General features: G+C 38.3%; 1 protein-coding gene across 1 annotated transcript in view; it reads left to right on the top strand.

Annotated features, from left to right (window-relative positions):
• The window catches only part of TCF7L1 (transcription factor 7 like 1), a 580879-nt gene that overhangs the window by 516171 nt on the left and 40708 nt on the right, over positions 1-24000 (top strand). Inside the window, exon 10 of the mRNA XM_044084398.1 lies at positions 3400-3483. Coding sequence (XP_043940333.1) covers positions 3400-3483 — 84 coding nt within the window. The remainder of the gene's footprint in view (positions 1-3399; positions 3484-24000) is intronic.

The following is a 24000-nucleotide window of genomic DNA, read 5'->3' as shown; positions in this document are numbered from 1 at the left end:
CTGTATGATTACAATATTGCCTTCTGTTTCCATTTTCTTCTCTTTAATCCTTGTATAAATATTCCAAGTAAATCAGAGAAAATATAAAATGTAAAGAGAGAGTCCATATTTGTAACTGCATGCTTGTCTTATTAGTCAAACAAAGCATGCCTATATAGAACTAGGTTCAATGTGATGTCAGTGTAGAAAGCATAGTAAATGTATTCAAGTACATATCACGCCTTTTAGGAATAGCAAAACTTTTTCTTACCAGCTTTGACAGCCTTTTAAACTTATTGTTTATGTCTAAAGCATTCAGAAGTTTTCTTGTGTAAATTATAATGAGTTGCATGTTCCATACCCTTGTAGTACAAGTAGGTGTTAGCTAAACCTGGAAAATGTAATTATAACTTATTTAATGAGAAATTTGAAACTGAAAAATTCCTAATAAGACCCATCACCCATGAAGATTCAGATCAAAAAAGTTACCTGCCTGCAAGTGGTCTATTGTGTGGTCAGTGTACTACTATGGGAAACTAATTTTAAATAAAAAAAATTCTAGCTTATTTAAGTAATTACGTGTTTTAACAAGTTTACAAAACAGAAATGTTTGCAGGATGAAAACATTTCAAATATCTTACATTGGTTCAGCCTCAGCCAGTCTAGTCGGCAGCTATAGGTTTCCTCTGTTTTACTTAATCCCCCCTTTTACCCACACAGCACCATTATCCTTCAGATATCACCTCCCACTCATTACATTAGTGTGGTAAAATGTACCTAATCTTTTTTCCTCTCTAAGGGGAACTCCCCAGGTGGCAAGAATGCCTATACTGCAGTGGATCTATGAGCATCTACCATTATGTTAAGCTACCTGTACATTTACTCTTTCCTTCACTCTGTTAGGACACGGTCATCATCAGTTTCAGGCTTTTTATTTCAGATTTTCATTTAACCCCAGGATGTTTACAAAGTGCATGGCCATAGTCGCTGTGAACCAGAGGCTGAAGGGTGTAAAAGTCTTCCTGTACATCAACTGGCTCCTTATTGCCACGACATTGAGATGTTGACAGCAGCTGAAGATTCTGTTCTTCGTGAGTTCCATACCTCAAGGCTGACATTAAACCTTGTGAACTGTGGTGCTGTCTCAGGCTATTAAGTTTGTAGGATGATCACTGAACGCCCTTCTTTGCAAAACCAGTCTACCACCAGAAAGGCCTGTGTCAGCAGCTCTATGCTTCAGAACACTGTGACTTAAGGTAGCCGTACTATTTCTTTTTCCCTTTTGTAATGTGTCAGAAGAGTCCTCCAGTGGATGCTGAGGATGTAGTGGATCCATTACTTAGAAATTCCGAGATGTCAGAGACACCAAGTATGTTGTCTGATTGGACTTCATCCTTTTTTCTGAGCAGTCTTTTCCACCTTTCTAGCCTTCTCTGTAATGTGGTGGGCATAGACAGTAGCGTCTGCTCTCTCAATGTTTTGATAATGACAGCGGTACGTCTTAACAGATATTTTAGGGTTTCTTCAATGAATAATTACTGTTCAATACCATATCATGGTGGTTGTTTGTATCAACAAGTAGAGAACACTTCATTCCTTCCCCATTTGTCAAGAGGCAGTGATTTTATGTGAATGAGACCTGTATTTAGGTCCCTCTGTGGTAGCTGCCCATATTTCTGGAGAAGCCAACTCCTTAATGGACAGGCTTAAGTCTGCACCATACAAGTACTTCAGCTGGATTGTGGCGAAACCTTTCCACTGATTGTGGAAACCTTGCTGTGACTGTTTGCTGCCGGCACCGAATGCATATCTGAAAAAAAAGTTGTAGTAAGGAGTTTAATTGGTTGAAAAGTTGGGTTAAGAATAAAGGAATTGTCAGCAAACAAATTGCTTATGTTTAATAATTGGAGGCAAGGAGAATTTATTGTATTCAGGATATTGGAAATGTCAGCAGAGGGGAATTCAGAGTAAATATCAGAAAAATATTCTGTTCTTAGAAATTGAACATTTGTATGATGTAAAACATCAAGTCCTTTGTATAAGTGAGTGTGGATAATTCTTGTCGGTTTTTTTTTTTTTTTTTTTTTTGTGGTTTTTTTTTTGTATCAGAACATAATTTAAGACCTTGCCCTGTTGGGGAAAAATGGAAAGGAAAAAAATAATTTAATGTCTTCAGTATGTTATGAAGGAAAAAATGAATACACTTTAAACAAAAAAAGTTAGTGCGTCAGATTTAGAGGCATCAGTTGAAGAAGCATAAATTATTTGATTTACTATGTAACTTTATATTAAACAAAAACTCAAGTCAGTGTTTGATCTCAAGTTTGATGCCCAGATTGAAAACCAGATTAGGAGACTTTGTAAAATCAGATTGAAGTAAATCATCATTAGTCATGAAGTATTTTAATAACATGTATACTGTGAGATGACTTTGTGGCCTTTCAGCACTACATCCTGCTGGTTTTGTAGCCTTTTTGTTCTTGGATAGACCAGCTCTCCTTGTGACAAAATAGTTTAGGTTGTATGGATGTAATTTTCTTACTACAGGAGGAGTGAAGTAGAAGCTTCTACTGATAGTTTTTCAGTAGTAATAGACATTACATAATGATACATTTTCAGTTTGGCCAGCCTTTATTTTTGGGTTCATTTGAGGTGATGCTTGAGAAACAAAGATTTAGTTAGAAAAATTAAATACAGTCATTTTGCTTCCCAGGATATTTTCAGTGTACTGGATAGAACTCATTTGCTCCAGTATAAGTGAAACAAAGTGCTTGAGGCTGCTGTGCATTGTTCTGGGGGACTGATTCCTTTCTCCAAGGGTTGTACTACCCTGAAGTTGGAAGGTAACAGTTTAGGGGTGTGTTTACTGGCCCATTAGGTGTTGTGTTGTGGGCAGCTTTCAGTATTTGTGGACTGAGCATTTGCAGTACAAACATTCATCATGTGGGGTTTTTATAATAGAAGCATTATCACTGGTGGCTGCATTCATCAAGCCCAGCCATCTACCTGCAGTAATGTGATTTTTTTTTTAATGGCTTGGGGCTTAAATTGGCTTGGTTTCTAAATTGCTGGTACACTGGTGTTTTTTTTGCCATAAATTTGGAATTGCATGCCTTGCATCTGGTAGAAAGAAGGTGCAGACAAGATTAATTGAGATCCAAATTAGGGAGGCACGGGGGGAGATGAACTTGTTTGCAACTTGATAAAAAAAATAAATAAAACTTCAGCTTTCCTTATAAGTATATTCTACATCCCCTTCTGTTTTGATGAAATGAGAGATGGGGAAAAAACAAAAAACTATTTAGGTATTTAGTCTGTGCTCAGATTAGGAAACTGAGGGGTAACTTGAGCTAAATTTATAAATGTGCTAGGTCTCATTTTGTTGCTGGATATTTACATTATTTGTTTCCTTTATTTCAGGCAAGGTCAGCCAGTGTACTCTGTCCCGCATGGAGGATTCAGACATCCGTATCCTGCACTTGCCATGAGTGCATCTATGTCTAGGTATGTATATCAGTTAAACAGATCATTCTCCCCATTATTTGGGGGGAAGGGAGTGTTCATAGTTTATTCTTCCTGACCATTTTGTATAAAAAGGCTTTTTATGTGACACGCCCAAAGTAATAAGTGTAAAAAGTTCAGGTCATGTTTAATATGTGTACTATTGGGGCTTCTTAGAAAAATATATGCTTCGGTTGTAAGAAATGACACCAGTAACTAGGCTAATCTGTGTTTTTATAAATGTGTCCACCTATGCCTATCTGAGTGTCTGATTAATGTAATTCCGTACTGTATGTGATTTTTTTTTTTTCTTCTTGGTTTAGATAAAAGCTGCTACAGTAGAGAGTTGATTTATCTGAAACATCAGTTATCCGAAACATCCATTATTTGAATGCAGCCTTCCAAACTTTTCCAGTAGAAAAAATGATAGTCTGAATACATAAACATTATAGGTATTCACTTGTGGGTGTTATTTGAGCTTGTAGCCCGCTCATGTGTGAAAAATATTCTTTGTCCACTGGAATCACAATGGTTGGAAAGTGTATTCCCTGCATGTAAAAAAACAAGCTTTTAGAAGTTTTTTATCCAATTCAGTGTATGTTTGATTATCTGAACTATCCTAGGTCCCAATTACTTCAGATATTCAACTCTCTAACTCTCAACTGTACTTCCAGATTTGGTATTGGAGACAAGTGTGTAGACTGTTGAAGTTGTTTTAAAACACTGATGTGGAAGTCCTTCATGGCCCGTCACCTTTCCATTTGTGTAACACTATGGCTGTCCAAACAGAGTAATGCTACAGGTATTTGTTACAAAAGTCACTAGAGTGTAGGAATTAATGAAATGAATGGATAGCTAATGGAGGAAATCAAACTCCCGTATTTTTTTTTCTAACTATTGCATGTCCTTAGAGGCATGTGCTTGCAGTTTCAAACTTTGGCATTTATGGAGTTCCAAACCAATAAGTCCGTAAAGCGAGGTCCTTGTTCAGCAAGCAAAACCTGACACAAATACTGCCTTAACGTGTTTATTTTAAAAACCAAAACGTTTTCGCCACGGCAATCCGTGGCTTCATCAGAGAATAGAACAAACAATTCAAGCATAAACTCCATTTAAAAATCAAACAAGTAGGAAATGACATCATCTAATTTCCTCCAGGCAGCAATCGAAATTTTAAAATTATTAAACTTTTAAAATGACAGCATTAATACATATTCAAGCATCACAGTCCTCCCTATTACTTAATACAATAACTGGGCGTTGTGTAATATATATAAAAAACCTTCATATTGAAATAAAAAATATTGACATAATAAACAACATAATAATTAATGGCTACAGCTTACAAAAACCGGACCAACTAATTCTACCACAAGTACCTGCAAGGTATATATATATTCATACCTTTGCAGGAACCTGAGGACCGCCTATTATTATCACTCAGTGATGTCACTCAAAAAAGGGGGAAGAAATTGTTGTACCTATTTTTGACCTAACACTAGTATAATATAACAAGGGCTTTTATTTATATGTCTTTTTGTCTTAAAGGTTAAACATATTTATTTCAAGTACTACTACCTACTCACTACAACTGTTAAAAACTTAGAGGTCTACCCTATTTTTTACACTATTCTTCACAGAATACTAAATCTGATAAGATTATTCACCTAAAATAACTTTTTAATTTTAAAACAGGGGCTATGTTACAGTTACTATTCAAGCCTGGGTCCCTGAATGCATCCAGGCGTAACTGCCACTCAAGCTCCCTGTTTTCTAAAATCAATGAGAAAGGGCCTCCCCTAGTCTTTAATGGTACATGGTCAATGGCCATGAATTGGAAACTATGACCAGGGTTTAAACCTATATGCTTCGCCAGAGCATTGTCACACTTACTGTTTTTTATAGCGTAAAGGTGTTCGTATATTCGATCCCTTACACGACGGTCCGTTTTACCAATGTAAAACGCCTCGCAACAATTACACATGGCGATATAGATAATAGATTTGCTCTCACAGTTTAACGTGAAACGTATCCGATACTTCCTGTCCCTAATCATAAATGTTTCACCAACTCTCACCTCATTACAATACTTACAAAAACCACATTTTAGCATACCATTTCTCTTATAAAAAGAGTTTAAGGGTACCTCCCTTTGCAGTAGTTCCTTAAGATTATTTGATCTCTTGAAAATAAATCTCGGTTTACTACCTAGTTTATCAACCAAATGTGAATTTGTAGATATGAGGTGCCAGTTTTTATGTATGATGGACAGAATTCCCTTAGAGTTTCTACTAAGTGTAGTAATGAAACTCAGAGTAGTCTATTTCACCACCCACTGGTGTAATCGTCCCTACCTCATTACTATCTAAATCACTTTCCATTGGTGTTCCATTAACAATCGGGTCACTGATTGTAAACCTACTTTGAACTAATAGAGGCTTATAAAAGCCACTAGTCCTTTTTCTAGTGACCTTCACCGATCAAGTCACATAACATTTGATCGGGATATCCCCGGTTGCTAAACATTGTTCTTAACAGTTCACATTCTTTATCAAAATCCACAATAGTGCTGCACATTCTTCCAGCCCTCACCAATTGTCCTTTAACAATAGATCTTTTCTGTTGGTATGGGTGAAAACTGGAAAAATGTAAAAATGCATTACAGTATGTAGATTTTCTAAACACTGTTAACGTTAAACATTGGCCTACAAGGTCCTTTTCTAGTTTAACGTCAAGGTAGTCAATCACACCAGTTGAAAATTTTGATGTGAACCTTAAAAACTCAGTAGTTGAATTTATAGTGTCCACAAAAGCTGTGGCTTCTAGTTCAGAACCCCTGAACAAGATAAAAATATCGTCCAGGAATCGCGTGTAGTAAATAACAGGCCCCATTAAACCTGAGATCTTTAAAATATTGGCTTCCCAATATCCCATAACGTAATTTGCTACCCCACCCCCACATGGGGAGCCCATCGCCACACCACATTTTTGGAGAAAAAAATCACCGTTAAACGTGAAATAGTTAGATGTTAGAACAATATCTAACAGTTCCGTTCTAAGGTCAACTTCAAGTTTGGAAGCACCAAAAACTTGGAGCATGGACCCTGTCCACTCCACCGCTTCCTGGTGTGGAATGGAGGTATATAGGTCAATAACATCAATGGTTAGAAAGTTGTTATTATCATTATATAAAATACCATTGATGTTCTCAAGGAAGGACCAAGAGTCTTTACATAAACTAGTGATCCCCTTAATATATTTATCTAGAATGTTTGTGATAAGTTTTGAACAAGGATAAATGATCGAGGACCTGCCATCGATCAATGCTCTCATAGGGGGATCACGAATACTTTTATGAATTTTAGGGATCCCGAACATGGCAGGAATTTTAGGACAGTTTATGTCAATATAGTTATAGAAGTTGATGTCTATTTTTCCTGCCAAGAACAGGTCCCTAAAATAGCCTCTTATCCTCCGGATACTACCATTAACCTCACTTCTAGATGATCTCACATACGCGTCTGTATCCAATACCATGGCCATCTTCTCATTGTATGTTATGTTATCAAATAGGACAAGACCCCCACCCTTATCAGGTTTTAGTAAGCGTACGGGCAAACGACATATCTCATCTAGGAGTAACAGTTGTTCCTTAGAAATGTTTAAATCTCTTTCACCAAACTTGTCATTCCGGTTGGCAGCAAGAAATCTAAAATCCATTTCACAAATTTTCTCAAATAGTTCCAAAATGTTATGTAATGGGGGGTTAAACACACTAAGTAACTTCATGTTGGGTAAACTATCACCAACAGTAGTCACATTTTCAATTTCATTTTGTTGGTTAAAAACAAGTTTTAAGTTCATTTTCCTCACATAACATTTTAGTTCTATTAATTCCTTGGAAATACTTCCAAAATTATTTGGAACAAAGGAGTTCCCAAAGGCTAATAATTCTATTAGCTGCTCATCCAGTAAGATTTCAGAAAAATTATAAATTTTAAAATCACCTTTCTTGTTTGTGAGAATGACAGGGTATTCAGTTGAAGTGGATGAACAAAGTGTGGCATCTTGATCAGGTAATGATGTAGTCACTACTAGAGGAAGGGTGTCATCAGTGTTCATTGCCAAATTTAATTCTTCCTCTTGTTCACATAAGTTTTGTTGCTGCGTTGCCCTAAAAAACTTCTTCCATATTGCTGATTACCTGAATTGCTTCTAGTACTCGGACCCTGTTGGTGATTACTAGAACCACCATTGTTTCTAGCAAAAGCTTTTATTCTATTACTCCGTCTTGGTCCTGTATTAGTGTCACAGTCGTTGTTTTCTTCCATAATGTCATCCAGATCATCCCTGTCCCCCCCCACATCTGTACTTTGACTAACATTGGTGTGGCCCATACGTGTGTTATTTGGCCCCTTTAGTTTAGGGTATGCATCATTTTTAGAATAAGCTTCCCTATCCCTGACCAGTTTTTTTATTTTTACCAGCTTTAAGCTTCACCAATAAGGTGTCAATACTGGATAAGATCCGACCATAGTCGAATTTGTATCTGGTAAAATCCAAGTCGGTTTGATATCTTTATCTAAGTTGTTAATTTCATTCACCAACAAGTCAATATGCAGAACATAATGTTTAACAATAGTTTCTAAGAGCTGAACTCCTTGCTGTTGAAAAAGTAGTTCCAAGTCATTAAAAAATGCTTGATCAACAATTAAAGCAGAAGGCACAAAATTATTACGTAACCCTTTAGGGATTAATTTTTCTGCAATACATTGTTTAAAATAAGCAGACTCCAACTGCAATTTTTTTAATTTAAGAAGTTTGGAGTCAAATAATTTTAATTTGTCAGCTAAACAAGTACTACTGGTACCTGAAACCTCAGTACCAGCCAACATACCTTGCTGACCAAAAGACAAATTATCAGTGTCCAAAAGCCAACCTTCAAGGTCAGGTAGACCAAAATTAGTCCCATCAAGTCCATTGTCCGTTCTTTGAGTAGGTCTTTTGTTCATGACTGCCCCAGCAAAAGAAACGGGGCGTCCAGTCCTCTCCTCTCCTTCTAAACTAACACCAGATAAAGGAAAGGAATTGTCCATACTGTCCTCTCGTGTCAAATTGGTATTTCTAGCAGAATTGGGTCGCTCCGGCTGAGCCGCTGGTATCCAGTCGTCAATACTGGCTTGACTGGCACCAGCTGTGTTTAAAACGCCAGAGAGACCCGCCATAGGCATACGAAAAGATGCCTGAAAATCATCCATCCTCTAATTAAGTTGATCCAGTCTAGCTGATAAGCCGGCCAACACACCAGCTAGATCTACGCCATTACTGTCAGTGCCGCTCGTCATCACAGTGCTTAGGTATGCCGCAAAACAAACAGGATTCCTCGCCCGAAAAAAGACCACAAACCACAGAAGAAACAAAACCAAACCAATAAGTCCGTAAAGCGAGGTCCTTGTTCAGCAAGCAAAACCTGACACAAATACTGCCTTAACGTGTTTATTTTAAAAACCAAAACGTTTTCGCCACGGCAATCCGTGGCTTCATCAGAGAATAGAACAAACAATTCAAGCATAAACTCCATTTAAAAATCAAACAAGTAGGAAATGACATCATCTAATTTCCTCCAGGCAGCAATCGAAATTTTAAAATTATTAAACTTTTAAAATGACAGCATTAATACATATTCAAGCATCACAGTCCTCCCTATTACTTAATACAATAACTGGGCGTTGTGTAATATATATAAAAAACCTTCATATTGAAATAAAAAATATTGACATAATAAACAACATAATAATTAATGGCTACAACTTACAAAAACCGGACCAACTAATTCTACCACAAGTACCTGCAAGGTATATATATATTCATACCTTTGCAGGAACCTGAGGACCGCCTATTATTATCACTCAGTGATGTCACTCAAAAAAGGTAGAATTCAGCTAGAAATACCAATTTGACACGAGAGGACAGTATGGACAATTCCTTTCCTTTATCTGGTGTTAGTTTAGAAGGAGAGGAGAGGACTGGACGCCTCGTTTCTTTTGCTGGGGCAGTCATGAACAAAAGACCTACTCAAAGAACGGACAATGGACTTGATGGGACTAATTTTGGTCTACCTGACCTTGAAGGTTGGCTTTTGGACACTGATAATTTGTCTTTTGGTCAGCAAGGTATGTTGGCTGGTACTGAGGTTTCAGGTACCAGTAGTACTTGTTTAGCTGACAAATTAAAATTATTTGACTCCAAACTTCTTAAATTAAAAAAATTGCAGTTGGAGTCTGCTTATTTTAAACAATGTATTGCAGAAAAATTAATCCCTAAAGGGTTACGTAATAATTTTGTGCCTTCTGCTTTAATTGTTGATCAAGCATTTTTTAATGACTTGGAACTACTTTTTCAACAGCAAGGAGTTCAGCTCTTAGAAACTATTGTTAAACATTATGTTCTGCATATTGACTTGTTGGTGAATGAAATTAACAACTTAGATAAAGATATCAAACTTGACTTGGATTTTACCAGATACAAATTCGACTATGGTCGGATCTTATCCAGTATTGACACCTTATTGGTGAAGCTTAAAGCTGGTAAAAATAAAAAACTGGTCAGGGATAGGGAAGCTTATTCTAAAAATGATGCATACCCTAAACTAAAGGGGCCAAATAACACACGTATGGGCCACACCAATGTTAGTCAAAGTACAGATGTGGGGGGGGACAGGGATGATCTGGATGACATTATGGAAGAAAACGACGACTGTGACACTAATACAGGACCAAGACGGAGTAATAGAATAAAAGCTTTTGCTAGAAACAATGGTGGTTCTAGTAATCACCAACAGGGTCCGAGTACTAGAAGCAATTCAGGTAATCAGCAATATGGAAGAAGTTTTTTAGGGCAACGCAGCAACAAAACTTATGTGAACAAGAGGAAGAATTAAATTTGGCAATGAACACTGATGACACCCTTCCTCTAGTAGTGACTACATTATTACCTGATCAAGATGCCACACTTTGTTCATCCACTTCAACTGAATACCCTGTCATTCTCACAAACAAGAAAGGTGATTTTAAAATTTATAATTTTTCTGAAATCTTACTGGATGAGCAGCTAATAGAATTATTAGCCTTTGGGAACTCCTTTGTTCCAAATAATTTTGGAAGTATTTCCAAGGAATTAATAGAACTAAAATGTTATGTGAGGAAAATGAACTTAAAACTTGTTTTTAACCAACAAAATGAAATTGAAAATGTGACTACTGTTGGTGATAGTTTACCCAACATGAAGTTACTTAGTGTGTTTAACCCCCCATTACATAACATTTTGGAACTATTTGAGAAAATTTGTGAAATGGATTTTAGATTTCTTGCTGCCAACCGGAATGACAAGTTTGGTGAAAGAGATTTAAACATTTCTAAGGAACAACTGTTACTCCTAGATGAGATATGTCGTTTGCCCGTACGCTTACTAAAACCTGATAAGGGTGGGGGTCTTGTCCTATTTGATAACATAACATACAATGAGAAGATGGCCATGGTATTGGATACAGACGCGTATGTGAGATCATCTAGAAGTGAGGTTAATGGTAGTATCCGGAGGATAAGAGGCTATTTTAGGGACCTGTTCTTGGCAGGAAAAATAGACATCAACTTGTATAACTATATTGACATAAACTGTCCTAAAATTCCTGCCATGTTCGGGATCCCTAAAATTCATAAAAGTATTCGTGATCCCCCTATGAGAGCATTGATCGATGGCAGGTCCTCTATCATTTATCCTTGTTCAAAACTTATCACAAACATTCTAGATAAATATATTAAGGGGATCACTAGTTTATGTAAAGACTCTTGGTCCTTCCTTGAGAACATCAGTGGTATTTTATATAATGATAATAACTTTCTAACCATTGATGTTATTGACCTATATACCTCCATTCCACACCAGGAAGCGGTGGAGTGGACAGGGTCCATGCTCCAAGTTTTTGGTGCTTCCAAACTTGAAGTTGACCTTGTAACGGAATTGTTAGATATTGTGCTAACATCTAACTATTTCACGTTTAACGGTGATTTTTTTCTCCAAAAATGTGGTGTGGCGATGGGCTCCCCATGTGGGGGTGGGGTAGCAAATTACGTTATGGGATATTGGGAAGCCAATATTTTAAAGATCTCAGGTTTAATGGGGCCTGTTATTTACTACACGCGATTCCTGGACGATATTTTTATCTTGTTCAGGGGTTCTGAACTAGAAGCCACAGCTTTTGTGGACACTATAAATTCAACTACTGAGTTTTTAAGGTTCACATCAAAATTTTCAACTGGTGTGATTGACTACCTTGACGTTAAACTAGAAAAGGACCTTGTAGGCCAATGTTTAACGTCAACAGTGTTTAGAAAATCTACATACTGTAATGCATTTTTACATTTTTCCAGTTTTCACCCCATACCAACAGAAAAGATCTATTGTTAAAGGACAATTGGTGAGGGCTGGAAGAATGTGCAGCACTATTGTGGATTTTGATAAAGAATGTGAACTGTTAAGAACAATGTTTAGCAACCGGGGATATCCCGATCAAATGTTATGTGACTTGATCGGTGAGGTCACTAGAAAAAGGACTAGTGGCTTTTATAAGCCTCTATTAGTTCAAAGTAGGTTTACAATCAGTGACCCGATTGTTAATGGAACACCAATGGAAAGTGATTTAGATAGTAATGAGGTAGGGACGATTACACCAGTGGGTGGTGAAATAGACTACTCTTTGAGTTTCATTACTACATTTAGTAGAAACTCTAAGGGAATTCTGTCCATCATACGTAAAAACTGGCACCTCATATCTACAAATTCCTACTTGGTTGATAAACTAGGTAGCAAACCAAGATTTATATTCAAGAGATCAAACAACCTTAAGGAACTACTACAAAGGGAGGTACCCCCAAACTCTTTTTAAAAGAAAAAAGGTATGCTTAAATGTGGTTTTTGTAAGTACTGTAATGAGGTGAGAGTAGGTGAGACATTCATGATCAGGGACAGGAAGTACCGGATACGCTTCACGTTAAACTGTGAGAGTAAATCTATTATCTACATTGCCATGTGTAATTGTTGCGAGGCGTTTTACATTGGTAAAACGGACCGTCGTGTAAGGGATCGAATATATGAACATCTTTACGCTATTAAAAACAGTAAGTGCGACAACGCACTGGCGAAGCACATAGGTTCGAATCCTGGTCATAGTTTCCAATTCATGGCCATCGACCATGTACCACTAAAGACTAGGGGAGGCCCTTTTTCATTGATTTTAGAAAACAGGGAGCTGGAATGGCAGTTACGCCTGGATGCATTCAGGGACCCAGGCTTGAATAGTAACTGTAACATAGCCCCTGTTTTAAAATTAAAAAGTTATTTTAGGTGAATAATCTTATCAGATTTAGTATTCTGTGAAGAATAGTGTAAAAAATAGGGTAGACCTCTAAGTTTTTAACAGTTGTAGTGAGTAGGTAGTAGTACTTGAAATAAATATGTTTAACCTTTAAGACAAAAAGACATATAAATAAAAGCCCTTGTTATATTATACTAGTGTTAGGTCAAAATAGGTACAACAATTTCTTCCCTTTTTGAGTGACACCATTGAGTGATAATAATAGGCGGTCCTCAGGTTCCTGCAAAGGCATTAATATATATATACCTTGCAGGTACTTGTGGTAGAATAGTTGGTCCGGTTTTTGTAAGTTGTAGCCATTAATTATTACACATTTATTATGTCAATTTTTTATTTCAATATGAAGGTTTTTTCATATATATTACACAACGCCCAGTTATTGTATTAAGTAATAGGGAGGACTGTGATGCTTGAATATGTATTAATGTTGTCATTTTAAAAGTTTAATAATTTTAAAATTTCGATTGCTGCCTGGAGGAAATTAGATGATGTCATTTCCTACTTGTTTGATTTTTAAATGGAGTTTATGCTTGAATTGTTTGTTCTATTCTCTGATGAAGCCACGGATTGCCGTGGCGAAAACGTTTTGGTTTTTAAAATAAACACGTTAAGGCAGTATTTGTGTCAGGTTTTGCTTGCTGAACAAGGACCTCGCTTTACGGACTTATTTATGGAGTTCCACTGCACACCCTGGTGTGTTTGTATGTAGTTTTGTTCGTATGCATGTTTTGTGATTCACCATCTGTGGGTGGAGGTGGGTGAACATTGGGGCAAGTTTACCTTACTGATTCACGAGTCACTCCTAAGTCTCTGTTTTGACAGTACCAAGAGAGGGCACCATCTTCTCTTGCATATATCTGTGTATGAACGAAGGAAGAATGAGATTGTGTATGGTTGTATGTGTTTACTAGTGACATTCTGCGAAAATTATTCCTGTGGACATGAGATTCTGGCACATAACTACATTCTCTTTTATTTTTATGTTAAAAGAGAGTTGCCATTGTGGCACCTGTTGAGTATTGTGCTAAAGTTAGACAGGTGAGCCATGAGTTTAAATGCTTTTCTAGAGCATAAAAAGTTAGGTGTTTTTACCAGTTTAACTTCAGTTGGACATCTGAGATTTCATGGATCTTTGCTCAATATTACAGAAGATGGTAGGAAGATTTCACAGCCTGTAGAACCTTTGTTGTTTTGCAAGGCTTGGGATATTTAGTGTGCTGTATTTGTGTAGGAGAAAGGAGTACTGGATTATTTGGGCTAGTGGCCTTTAGAACAAGGACGATGGTTCAGTTTGAGAACTGTAAATTAATGGAATAACTTGGACAGTACTAGGCAGGCTCCTTGTCTGGAAACTTCTAAAACTAATTTTAGAGACTCATTCTCCAGGAGGTATTCATGTTCTTAGAACAACATAAATGAAGTTACTCTGCTGCAAGAAAGTTCTTTTCATTATCTCACTGAAGATACCAGCTCAGATCTCATCAGTCCTAAACTTCAGTACTTCATTAATTCCAGTTTTCTTGGAACACCACACTGCTTCAGAAATATTGTTGAAGATTTGCAGGTTTGTAACCCTCTCGGGTCACTTAAATAACAGTAAGGTAGAATTATTTGTAAAAAGGTCATGGAGAGGGCCTCCCTTCAGTCAACAGCATCATTTTTCAAGTTTCTATGCTCCGAGTACTATGCTTCTCCCAACCTATAGTTCCTTATACTTCTCCATAACTGTCCCCTCCACAGTACATTGAGTGCAAACATACTTGCTCTTTAAAGACCACCCGTAGCCTGTTGCCTTCAACTAAGCACTCTTTCTAAAATTGCCTTTGCCTTCTGCTGTTTGTTCCTTTTAGTGTATGCTTTAGGTACTGCTCTACTCACCTTTTAAAGTACAATCATCCAACCACTTCTGTGATCTAGTAAACTGATGCTTCTTTGTAACGGCTAGTTTCAACATTCTTACTTAACTCACTGAATAATCTCTTTCAGTGTTCTTAGCATACATGTTAACATTTCCTCATCTTTTTCCACCCCATTCACGGATTCTGCACCTCATCTTTGTTCTAATGTTCTCTGAATCCCATAATCACAATCCAGTTCATTCTGTTGTATGATTGGGCTAATGTACTTAAATTATGTTTCAGGTTTTTATTTGCATTAGTGCCCCCAGCATGAAAACAGCCCATGGACAAACTGCCTACCCTGCTAACATAATAGGTTCATAGGTAAGTACTAGACTAGCTGCCCTTGTGGGCCATTTTAAGCCTAGCCAGTTTCCCTTTTCGTGCTCAAAATAACCTATCCCATTTGGTTATGGATTGCCCTTGCCTATCCCATGGTCATCAATTGTATAGAATCCCTAATGAGAATAACTGGAATTCATAGATATGTATTCAGTTTTTAATGTCCTATTTAATTTGATATAAATGTTGACTTTCAGAATTATTTTTCCTTGGATGAGGCTGATTTGGTTTCTAAGCAGGCAGGTTTTGTGCAGAGAATTTAGAATGTTCATCATATTGATCACTGCTGCAGCTTTTGTTGTTGTCTCTTTTGGCTTTTCTCGGTTAGGGGTCGCCACAGCAGAACTCTGGTCCGCTAATGATTGGTAATTGATTTTTATGTGCCGAGTTACCAGCCCTGACGCACAACCTTCAACGAAGGTAAGCCCATTCACGCATGTCTCCACGCAGAAGACGCTCTAGCTGAGAATCGAACCGGACAGTGTCTTACTGAGGTGATAACGCTACCGCAGCACCACCACCGCGGGTTGATCACTGCTGCAGCTGTATGGGTTATATCCTGCCGAGGATATAAAGGCTGGACAACTTACAAAGTTTCAGGGCACCTTCCACATACCCAGACTGTCAAGTAGCGCCAGCTGAGTAAAACACAAGTTTGGGTGCCAACCCCTTCAGAGCTTAACTGTCTCTGAAGAGTATCCTCCTCTGAGGCTTTTGAAGATTGACAGCCAGCTTGTGCTTTCCTTTGTAGGCCAGATAAGTTCTTGGTGGGGGGTTCATTTTCTTAAATGTATTGATGTTTTCTTGCTTTCCACTTCGGGAATGCTATTTTAAAGCTAGGAGTATTTTGTTTTAATGGACTCTCTTGAGACTGTAACATACTTTTAAACAGAGAATTAATTTTTCCAGTTAGTTTAAAAGTAGTGTTAACTAACTGAAAACATTTTCTGTGGAAAAAATTGTGTTCACTTACTTTTTTGGACCATTAGTTTTACTGGCACTTGCTGCTCCTCTTCCCTGGAAAGAGGCACCATTTTCAGCTTGACCATAGGAGAGACTACCAGTTTCACAGTTGGTCTTTCTTCCAGTCACCAGAAAGAAAAAGTTAAGCAAACAGCCTGCTGTGGTGGCAAAGGTTAACAGTTTGCCTTAGCCACAGGTGGGTGACTCTGCTGTGACCATTTGTTGTTCCTCCGACCATGGCTCTGCTGTGACCATTTGTTGTACCTCAGCCCACTACTTTTTTACCCTGGATCCCTCAGGTGTAGGAGTTAACAGCCACCATGGACCAGGGGTTAGCCACATTCTCCAGTTGTTGGAATCCTCTCAGTGGGCAAGGGAGAGACACTCGTGTCAGTCCTGGGAAATGAAGCAGGGAACGTTTCCGTGTTGGCCAGAATTTATTGCCCATCCCTAAGGCTGCTGTCATTAGTAATACTTTTGTTCCCATGTTCCTGTCAAAAGGAAACAGAAAAATAAGCATGTGTTTGCACCTGAAATTTCTTTAGACCGTATTAGTTTACTGGGTCTGAATCAGGGTTTAATTCAGGCTATTGATCCTTGTAAAGGAGTTTCTGGTAAAAGAAAGATGTATTCCTCTTTTCCTGAAGAGATTCAAGATTCTAAATCTGAACAGGAAGATGCAAGGATGGATTCAGTACTTTTCCTCAGATTTCTCCATTCAGACTCTAAGCTCAGTTTCTGACCCTTCCTTGTGAGGGTATCTCTATCTCTGAGACTGTTAAAATGTGCCAGTGTTTTCAGTGGGAGAACACCAAAGTTTTTGTCCTTCAGAAAATACTGTGAGTTTTGTAGAAGGATTTTCCAGAGCCTACACCTATCACCTGTTCTGTCAGCTTAGAGGATGTCACTGTCTGCAGTTTCCCTGTTAGTCAGCCAACTGCCCCAAAAAGGCAGATAAAATGTATACTACAACTGATTCTTTTAAAATTTTATACAGTATTCCCAAGCCTGATCCAGCAGTTGACCCCACTACTGCTAAGCACATATTTAATTCCAATCCTGATCTTTCTGATAAGGATTGGAAAATTCTGCAACTTTGGTTTTGCAGAATATTGAATTGTCAGGTTCATATGTTCTGACAAATTTTTAAAATATGAGGAATGTTATCTGCAATTTCTAGTGAGGACAAATCTGCGTAAATAACTTTTCTTCTTTTGCTCAGGTCATTACTCATTGTCAGCAGTGTGTAAGACTCTGTTGATACTACTTCCAGGGCTATGGCCACTGGTACTGTTTTAAGAAGGTTTGAATAGCTGCATTCTCCAGATGTAAAAAAAAATTATTCTCCCTTGGGTAGGGATTGTGTTTGGCCCCTCTGCTGCAGAGGTGATCAAAAAGTGTGATGAAAGGGGAAAGCTGATCCAGGAAATCTTTTTACGATTGGTCAGCACTCCTTTTCCAAAATTATCCCATGGATTTATTTCTTCTCTTCTGTTTTGGCTGAAGACAGAATAAACAGTGTAACAGAATCCAGGTAAACAGATGTTTAAAAAGGAATGGGAAGGGAGTTCCAAAAGGAAGTCTCTAACCTCCCAAAACCAAGGACCGTCCATTATGTATGAATGACTGTCCAAGAGACCTTGTGACCCACTCCCACCCTGGCTCCCTTTTTCTTCCAGAAAGTCTGTTTGGCAAAAGATAGCTTCAGACAAATAGGTTCTTGAATATTCATTCATCAAGATTACAGATGGCAGTGGGAGGCTATTCCTCCTTTCCAGGGGCTCATTTCTGGTCTTCCAGATCAGACTCGTGTTTCCACCTGTTCTTAAATTGCATGCTGTCCCCAGGACTGATAGATTCAGTTACTACTTCCCAAGTGGAAGAGTTTTTGTTCAAGTATCTTCCTAGTACCAAAGAAAAAATATCCTTGGAGACTGGAGACTGTTCTGGATCTTTCTTTCCTAAACCTGTTTTTTGATAATGCCCTAATTCAAAATTATCTCACTTCACAAACCTGTTAACCTCCTCTTCTTCCTCTGTCAAGTTTCCTGGCAACACTAGACTTGTAAGATGCTTATCACATTCCTGTTCATCCAGAGTCTCCTCGTTTTTTCTTAAGGTTTTGTATGTCTAGATCAGATTACTACCATAACATTTGGACTGTTCATTACACCAAGAGTGTTTTACAAAGTGTCTGATTCCAGTTGTAGCTCATTGCAGGCTACAGGCTATCTGCATTTTGACATATTTAGTTGACTTATCTTTGCGGAGTCTGTGTGAGGAATCTCGCTCTTGGGTGAGAGAGATCTCTTACACAAGCTGGGATTCATAGAGAACACCTCAGTTCAAAACTTTTCTTCCACTGGAAAACATAATCCTTATTTAGATCTGTTTCTAAGCTTTCCACTCAGACTTCGGTCACAGCAAGGGTATACCTTAGAATTTTGTGTCTCACTGCATTTATTCTCATGATACCCATCCAAGACCCATGATGAAAGATAGTGGTATCTAAAATCTCTTTGGACCTAGCATCAACACCCTTTATCTTTTTAAATCCCAGTGCTGGGATTCATCAGAAGAGAAGTCTTTTGGTGGCGATAACAGATATCCTTAAATCCAGGTGTCTCCTTCTCCCCCTCTGCTCGAAAGCAGTCACCACAAATGCTTCAGACTCTGCTAGAAGAGCAGTTTCAGGAGGAATAGAAGTGCAAGGTGTATGGAACACCAAGGACAGATGCAAGCACATGAATGTCTAGGAGATGCTTGCCTTGATCAAGGCACTCGAGACTCTGCATTTTTGGCCTCCGCAACCTCTTTAAAGTGGTTTCTGACAGTACTACAGTCTTGTTCTGTGTCAACTAGCACGGTAGGAACCAAGTCATATCCCTTTTGCAGACTAGCCGTGTTAGCTTGGGAAATAACTTCACAGCACAGTCTCACTCTACAGGTATCCTACATTCCATCTGAGAAAAATTGTGTGGCAGACAAGCTGAGCAGGACCAGGGCAGACCCTCACAAATGGAAACTGGATCAGGGGATATTCCAAAATTTGATGCATCGGTGGGGAGTTCTTCAACTAGACCTTTCTGCCTTCTCTGTGAACAGTCAACTTGCAAGATTCTGTCCTCCAGACCTTGCATAGACGGGAATGTTTCTGTATGCTTTTCCACCATTTTTTCACGAATATCTAGGCTACCTGAAGTTTCTGGAGGAGTCCCCCAAACTCTGTTCTGGCCCAGGCAGCTGGGGTTCTTCCTTCATTTGGAAATGGCCAGCGGCAGTTACCATAAGCTTCCTTATAGACTGGATCTACTGACCAACAACAGGGGTGTTTGATACAGTCCAACATCAATCCTTTTCAGTTGACTGCCTGGATGATAAGATCTTAATTCCTTTTAGGCACCTGTGTACTGAAGATGTGCAGTAGGTACTAATAAAGTCAGGAAAGCCTGCTGCTAGAAAATCATTAACAAATTGAAAAGTTTTTCTTGTTGGTGCCAACATAGCCAGCACCCAGTTCTCTGGTTTTACGATATTTGTGTGAGTTACTATCCTATAGCCTTTCTTATTCCTTTCTCAAGGTTCATTTTTCAGTCATTTCATCATGTCTGCCCATGAATCCTTCTGTTGCAACCCATTCTTATGTCAAAATGTTGTTAAAAGGGGTTTTGCGTAACAGACCAAGTAAACCGGTGGCCCCTCCTTGAGATTTTAATTTTGTTAGACGAGCTAACACTTGCACCATTTGAACCAGCTAATCTGGCTGACTTAAAGTTCTTAACATGGAAAACAGTTTTAATGATTGCTTTGATCTTTTCAAGAAGGAATCTGACTTACAAGCACTTATGGCGAGTCAACCCTACCTCATTTTACATAGGAACAGGGCTTCTTTGAGAACTAATCCTCCTTTTATGCCTAAAGTATCCAAGTCTTCTACTCAGTCTCCCCATTTTCTTTACTGAATCTGAGGGAGAAGCGATGCTTCATACCTTGGATGTCCACTGACAACTGAAGTACTATCTTGACAGAACTGTTTCTTTCATATCACTGGATCAGTTGTTTATTTATTTCTTGTGAAGGCAAGAAGAGACAACCTGTGTCATTAGACTATTTCCAAATGATCATCTAAGGATATTGCCTTTTGTTGTTTTCAGTGTAGAAATGTTTTCCAAGCAGAGTCAGGGCAGTCTCTACCAGGACTGTGGTGTCATGTGTGGCTTTTTGGAAAGCATTGGATTATGGAAATTATTCTAGAAGCTCCTCTGTACATACTTTTACAAAGCACTCTAAGTTTGATTTCTTCTCTAGGTCCAGATCCAGCTTTGCTAGGACCATTCTCCAGGGGTTTTTAGACGCTTCTCCTACCTCCCAAATGTAGGAAGCTATGATAATCTACCCATATAGCTAAGGTTACTGCAGCAGTGCTAAATATGATGAACATGGTACAGTTGTACATGTTAAACTTACCATAACAGTAGATGTTTGATCACTGCTGGAGTAGCCACTCCCTTAATCCATCTTTCTTGTTTTTGGTATGTTTTTTATGCCAGGTTGTAGACATTTGTGTGTCGCCCCCCCGAACATAGTCCTTTCAGGGCTCATCTCTCCCTTTCTGCTAGCAGGAAAGCTCACACTTGGCTTTTAGTTAACTCAGCTTGAGCTACTTGATAGTTTGGATGCCTAGAAGGTGCCCTGATGGTTTGGAAGCTAGCTGGCCATTCTGTCCTTGACAGGATGTAGCCCATATATAGCTAAGGCTACTGATGCAGTGATCATTCAAATATCTGCTGTTATGGTAAGTTGAACTTACACAACTGAACTTTTTAGAGATGTAGTTTAATATCACATGTACCCCCCCCCCATCATCTTACATTGCAAAAAGTCATTCTATAAAATGTAATGCAAAAATTTTACTAACCGCAAAAACATTTTTATGTGCAGGTGGTCATGGTAACTCCACATAGCTGGTGATTTTCTTGTTCCTGTTTAAAATAAGTGATGTGCTAGTTTTATTTTTGTTATTGGTGGGAGAGGGTAGACAGCAGGTCTGATAAATATTAAGCTGTGCTGTTTTCTGGTGACAAACGTTTTAAATCTATGGAACAGATAAAACAAGCAGTGAAATTTAAGCAAGCTTTTCAAAATGTGACCCTACTTCAAGGGTCCTAATGCACAGGGCAATGATTGTAATCTCTCTTTTGGAGGACTTTTATAGCTCAGAGTTTTCACATTCTCAACTCGCGCACACCTAGATGCACAGGTCACGATACCAGGAGTTTGTAGAAGGTGTGTCTAGATCCCTAGTGTTCTGAGTTCTTTTCCCACAGCATGCATAATTGAGATCTTGCTCCCAATATGTGTAATAGGAAATATGAAATTGTGTGTTCTGGGGTGAAGAACCTCTTGTCTGAAGTGTTTTTGTGCATTTGTGAGATTACCACTTGGAACCCACATTAACAATGCCTTTATTGTATGAGGAGAGAACATAACGTGAGGAAGTATCTCGCATTTCAGTGCTTAAGCCTAGCTACCCCAAGGAGTAGGCTTAAAGGTATGTCTTTCATCTAAAAAGATGGCAGTAGTTGTTTTGCAGCCATTGCAGAAATCAGACTGTGTCCATTAGTGCAATCCCAGTCATGAGATGGAGTTGGAAGAAAAAAGGCATATGAGGCAATGAATCGATCATTGCTGCATCAGCCTTCCCTTTAGACAGACTGTTCCACTTCACCAGTCTAAGGCTGACTCAAATAGTGAGACATCACTTTTTCCCCAAGTTGTTTGAGCATGTAGAGGGTGGCAGGGCTGTACTTCATTAAAGCCTTAAGTATTACAATTTTGGATTATATAGACTTAGTTTATGGGATATACTTGTTGATGCACTGACCTCATTTAATTGAGGGTCTGCAAGTTGTAATTCTATTTTTGGAAATGTCTGTTGGCAGCAGATTTGAAATGTGTTCAAACAGTTTCTGTTGCCATGATTTAATAATGCCTCAAGCATAGAAGATACAAGTGAAGTTCTAGTTAGAAAGCAAACTGAACAGTGCAGTATGCTACTTAAATTATTTATTATGTTCAGTTAACTTTCAAATATTGTTCAGGTACATAGTAAGTGCATTGTAAGCAGTTGTTAATGTTAAACATTTTGAGCTACCAAAATTGCCATTTCAGAAAAAAATTCAGGGGCATGAATCATGAATCTTCAGTTGCTTTAACCTATTATAGGTCAATCTTTTTGCAAGAGATAATATATGTAATAGTTTTCATTTTATGCCTCTCAGCTTTTGAGTATGTTCACAGTTCCTTTCATTTCACTTGAAAAAGGTTGTGCAGTTCAACACTAGTGTCATTATACAGCCTGCTAGTACTGGTGGGTGCAGAAGGCTGCATCTTCCATCATAAAGAATAAAGAATATGCTAAGTGCTCTCATTTTGTTGCCTTTGAAAGGCAGAAGATTCTTAAAGCATTAGGAATATCCTTCCACAGTTTCCCTTTATTTGGGATTGTTTTTGCGTAAACTGACTTGTATAGCTTGTGTGGCACTGCAGACATGCTTTGCAGTGTGTTGCACTCTGTAATAAATATTAGCTTTATATGGCCCATGTACAGGTCATTACTAGAGGAGGGTCTTTGAAAAAGAATTCTGATTTATGGGAGGAAGATGGTAGCAGCAACAGTTTCTGGAAGACTCGAGCCCTTGTGTGATAGTAACTTTCAGAACTACATCTAGTGCCTTAATTAACTGTAGTGACATCTCACACAGTTAAAGCGTACAAGCATAATTATGTGCTTAGATTCCAACTGAGAAGTTTTCTGATCTTTCATGTCTACTCAAGTGCTGTCACTTGCCCTGTGTAACAACTGTCTTCTCCTATTCACTTCCATTTTTTTCTGATTGTCCCAGCAGCCTCTTTGTACAGTTGCATTAAAATCAGCACTTCTACTTTAACAAAATGTGCAGTACACTGAAGCCCCCAGTATAAAGTGCAGTACACTGAAGCCCCCAGTAGAAAGTGCAGTACACTGAAATTGTTTGCAGTAAAATAAAATAATCGTACAAGTGGAGCAATCACCATTACCCGGGGGAGGGGGTCTCTTCTCTGCTGTGTAGAAAAGTAAAGGGTTTTAGTTTATCAGGGTATGTTATAAAAATCCAAGGACACAAGCAGCATTCATAAGAACAGCTGTGAAATTAACTGCATTTTCTCTGATTTGAATTTGGTGAAATGTCAGTCACCCCTTATAAGCCTGCTGCTTCTCTGTATGTCCTATGTCAGTCACCCCTTATAAGCCTGCTGCTTCTCTGTATGTCCTGTTTCCTAATGTTGCTTTTAAGTCTTCGAAAGTTGTGTCCTATGCCAATTTCCCTATTCTGCTCTGTTTAGGTGCAGACCACCATTTGCCTTGAATCAGTATTTTGATGCTCATTTTCCTTTTTTTAATTCAGTGAATTTCTAGTGCTCCTAATGTTCTTTTACCGTACATGCTTGGCCGCTTTCTAAGAGGGTTAGTGTTGAATTTCTTTAACTTTGCGGCTGAAAATCCATAGTGGTTCTAACTGGGAACTAATCAGATTAGCAAGACAGTTCTTTAAATTGTGATGTGGCCATTTTTTTCCCAGGTAAGGCTGCACAGGTACTGTAAGGTACAGAGGGAATACATCTGCATCTATTTTTATTCATTGCTTTCAAGGGTGTTACCAGGCATATTCTTTGTACTCTAAGGACTACTGTTTTTGAGCATCTGTCAAGCATTCTGCCTTTCAGGGGCCAGACTTTAACTACAGCTATCCAAGCTGATGTCTACAACATAGTTGTGTTCTTAACTTACTAAGAGATCAGATTAATGATCAAAAACATTTCTGTAGTTGTAGGTGGAAGGTA

The sequence above is a fragment of the Protopterus annectens genome, chromosome 9.part0, assembly GCF_019279795.1.
Source record: "Protopterus annectens isolate FY-2018-M chromosome 9.part0, PAN1.0, whole genome shotgun sequence".
Classification (NCBI taxonomy): Eukaryota; Metazoa; Chordata; order Ceratodontiformes; family Protopteridae; genus Protopterus; species Protopterus annectens.
Note: the sequence above shows the minus strand (reverse complement) of the source record. Positions and strands in the feature narration are given on the sequence as shown.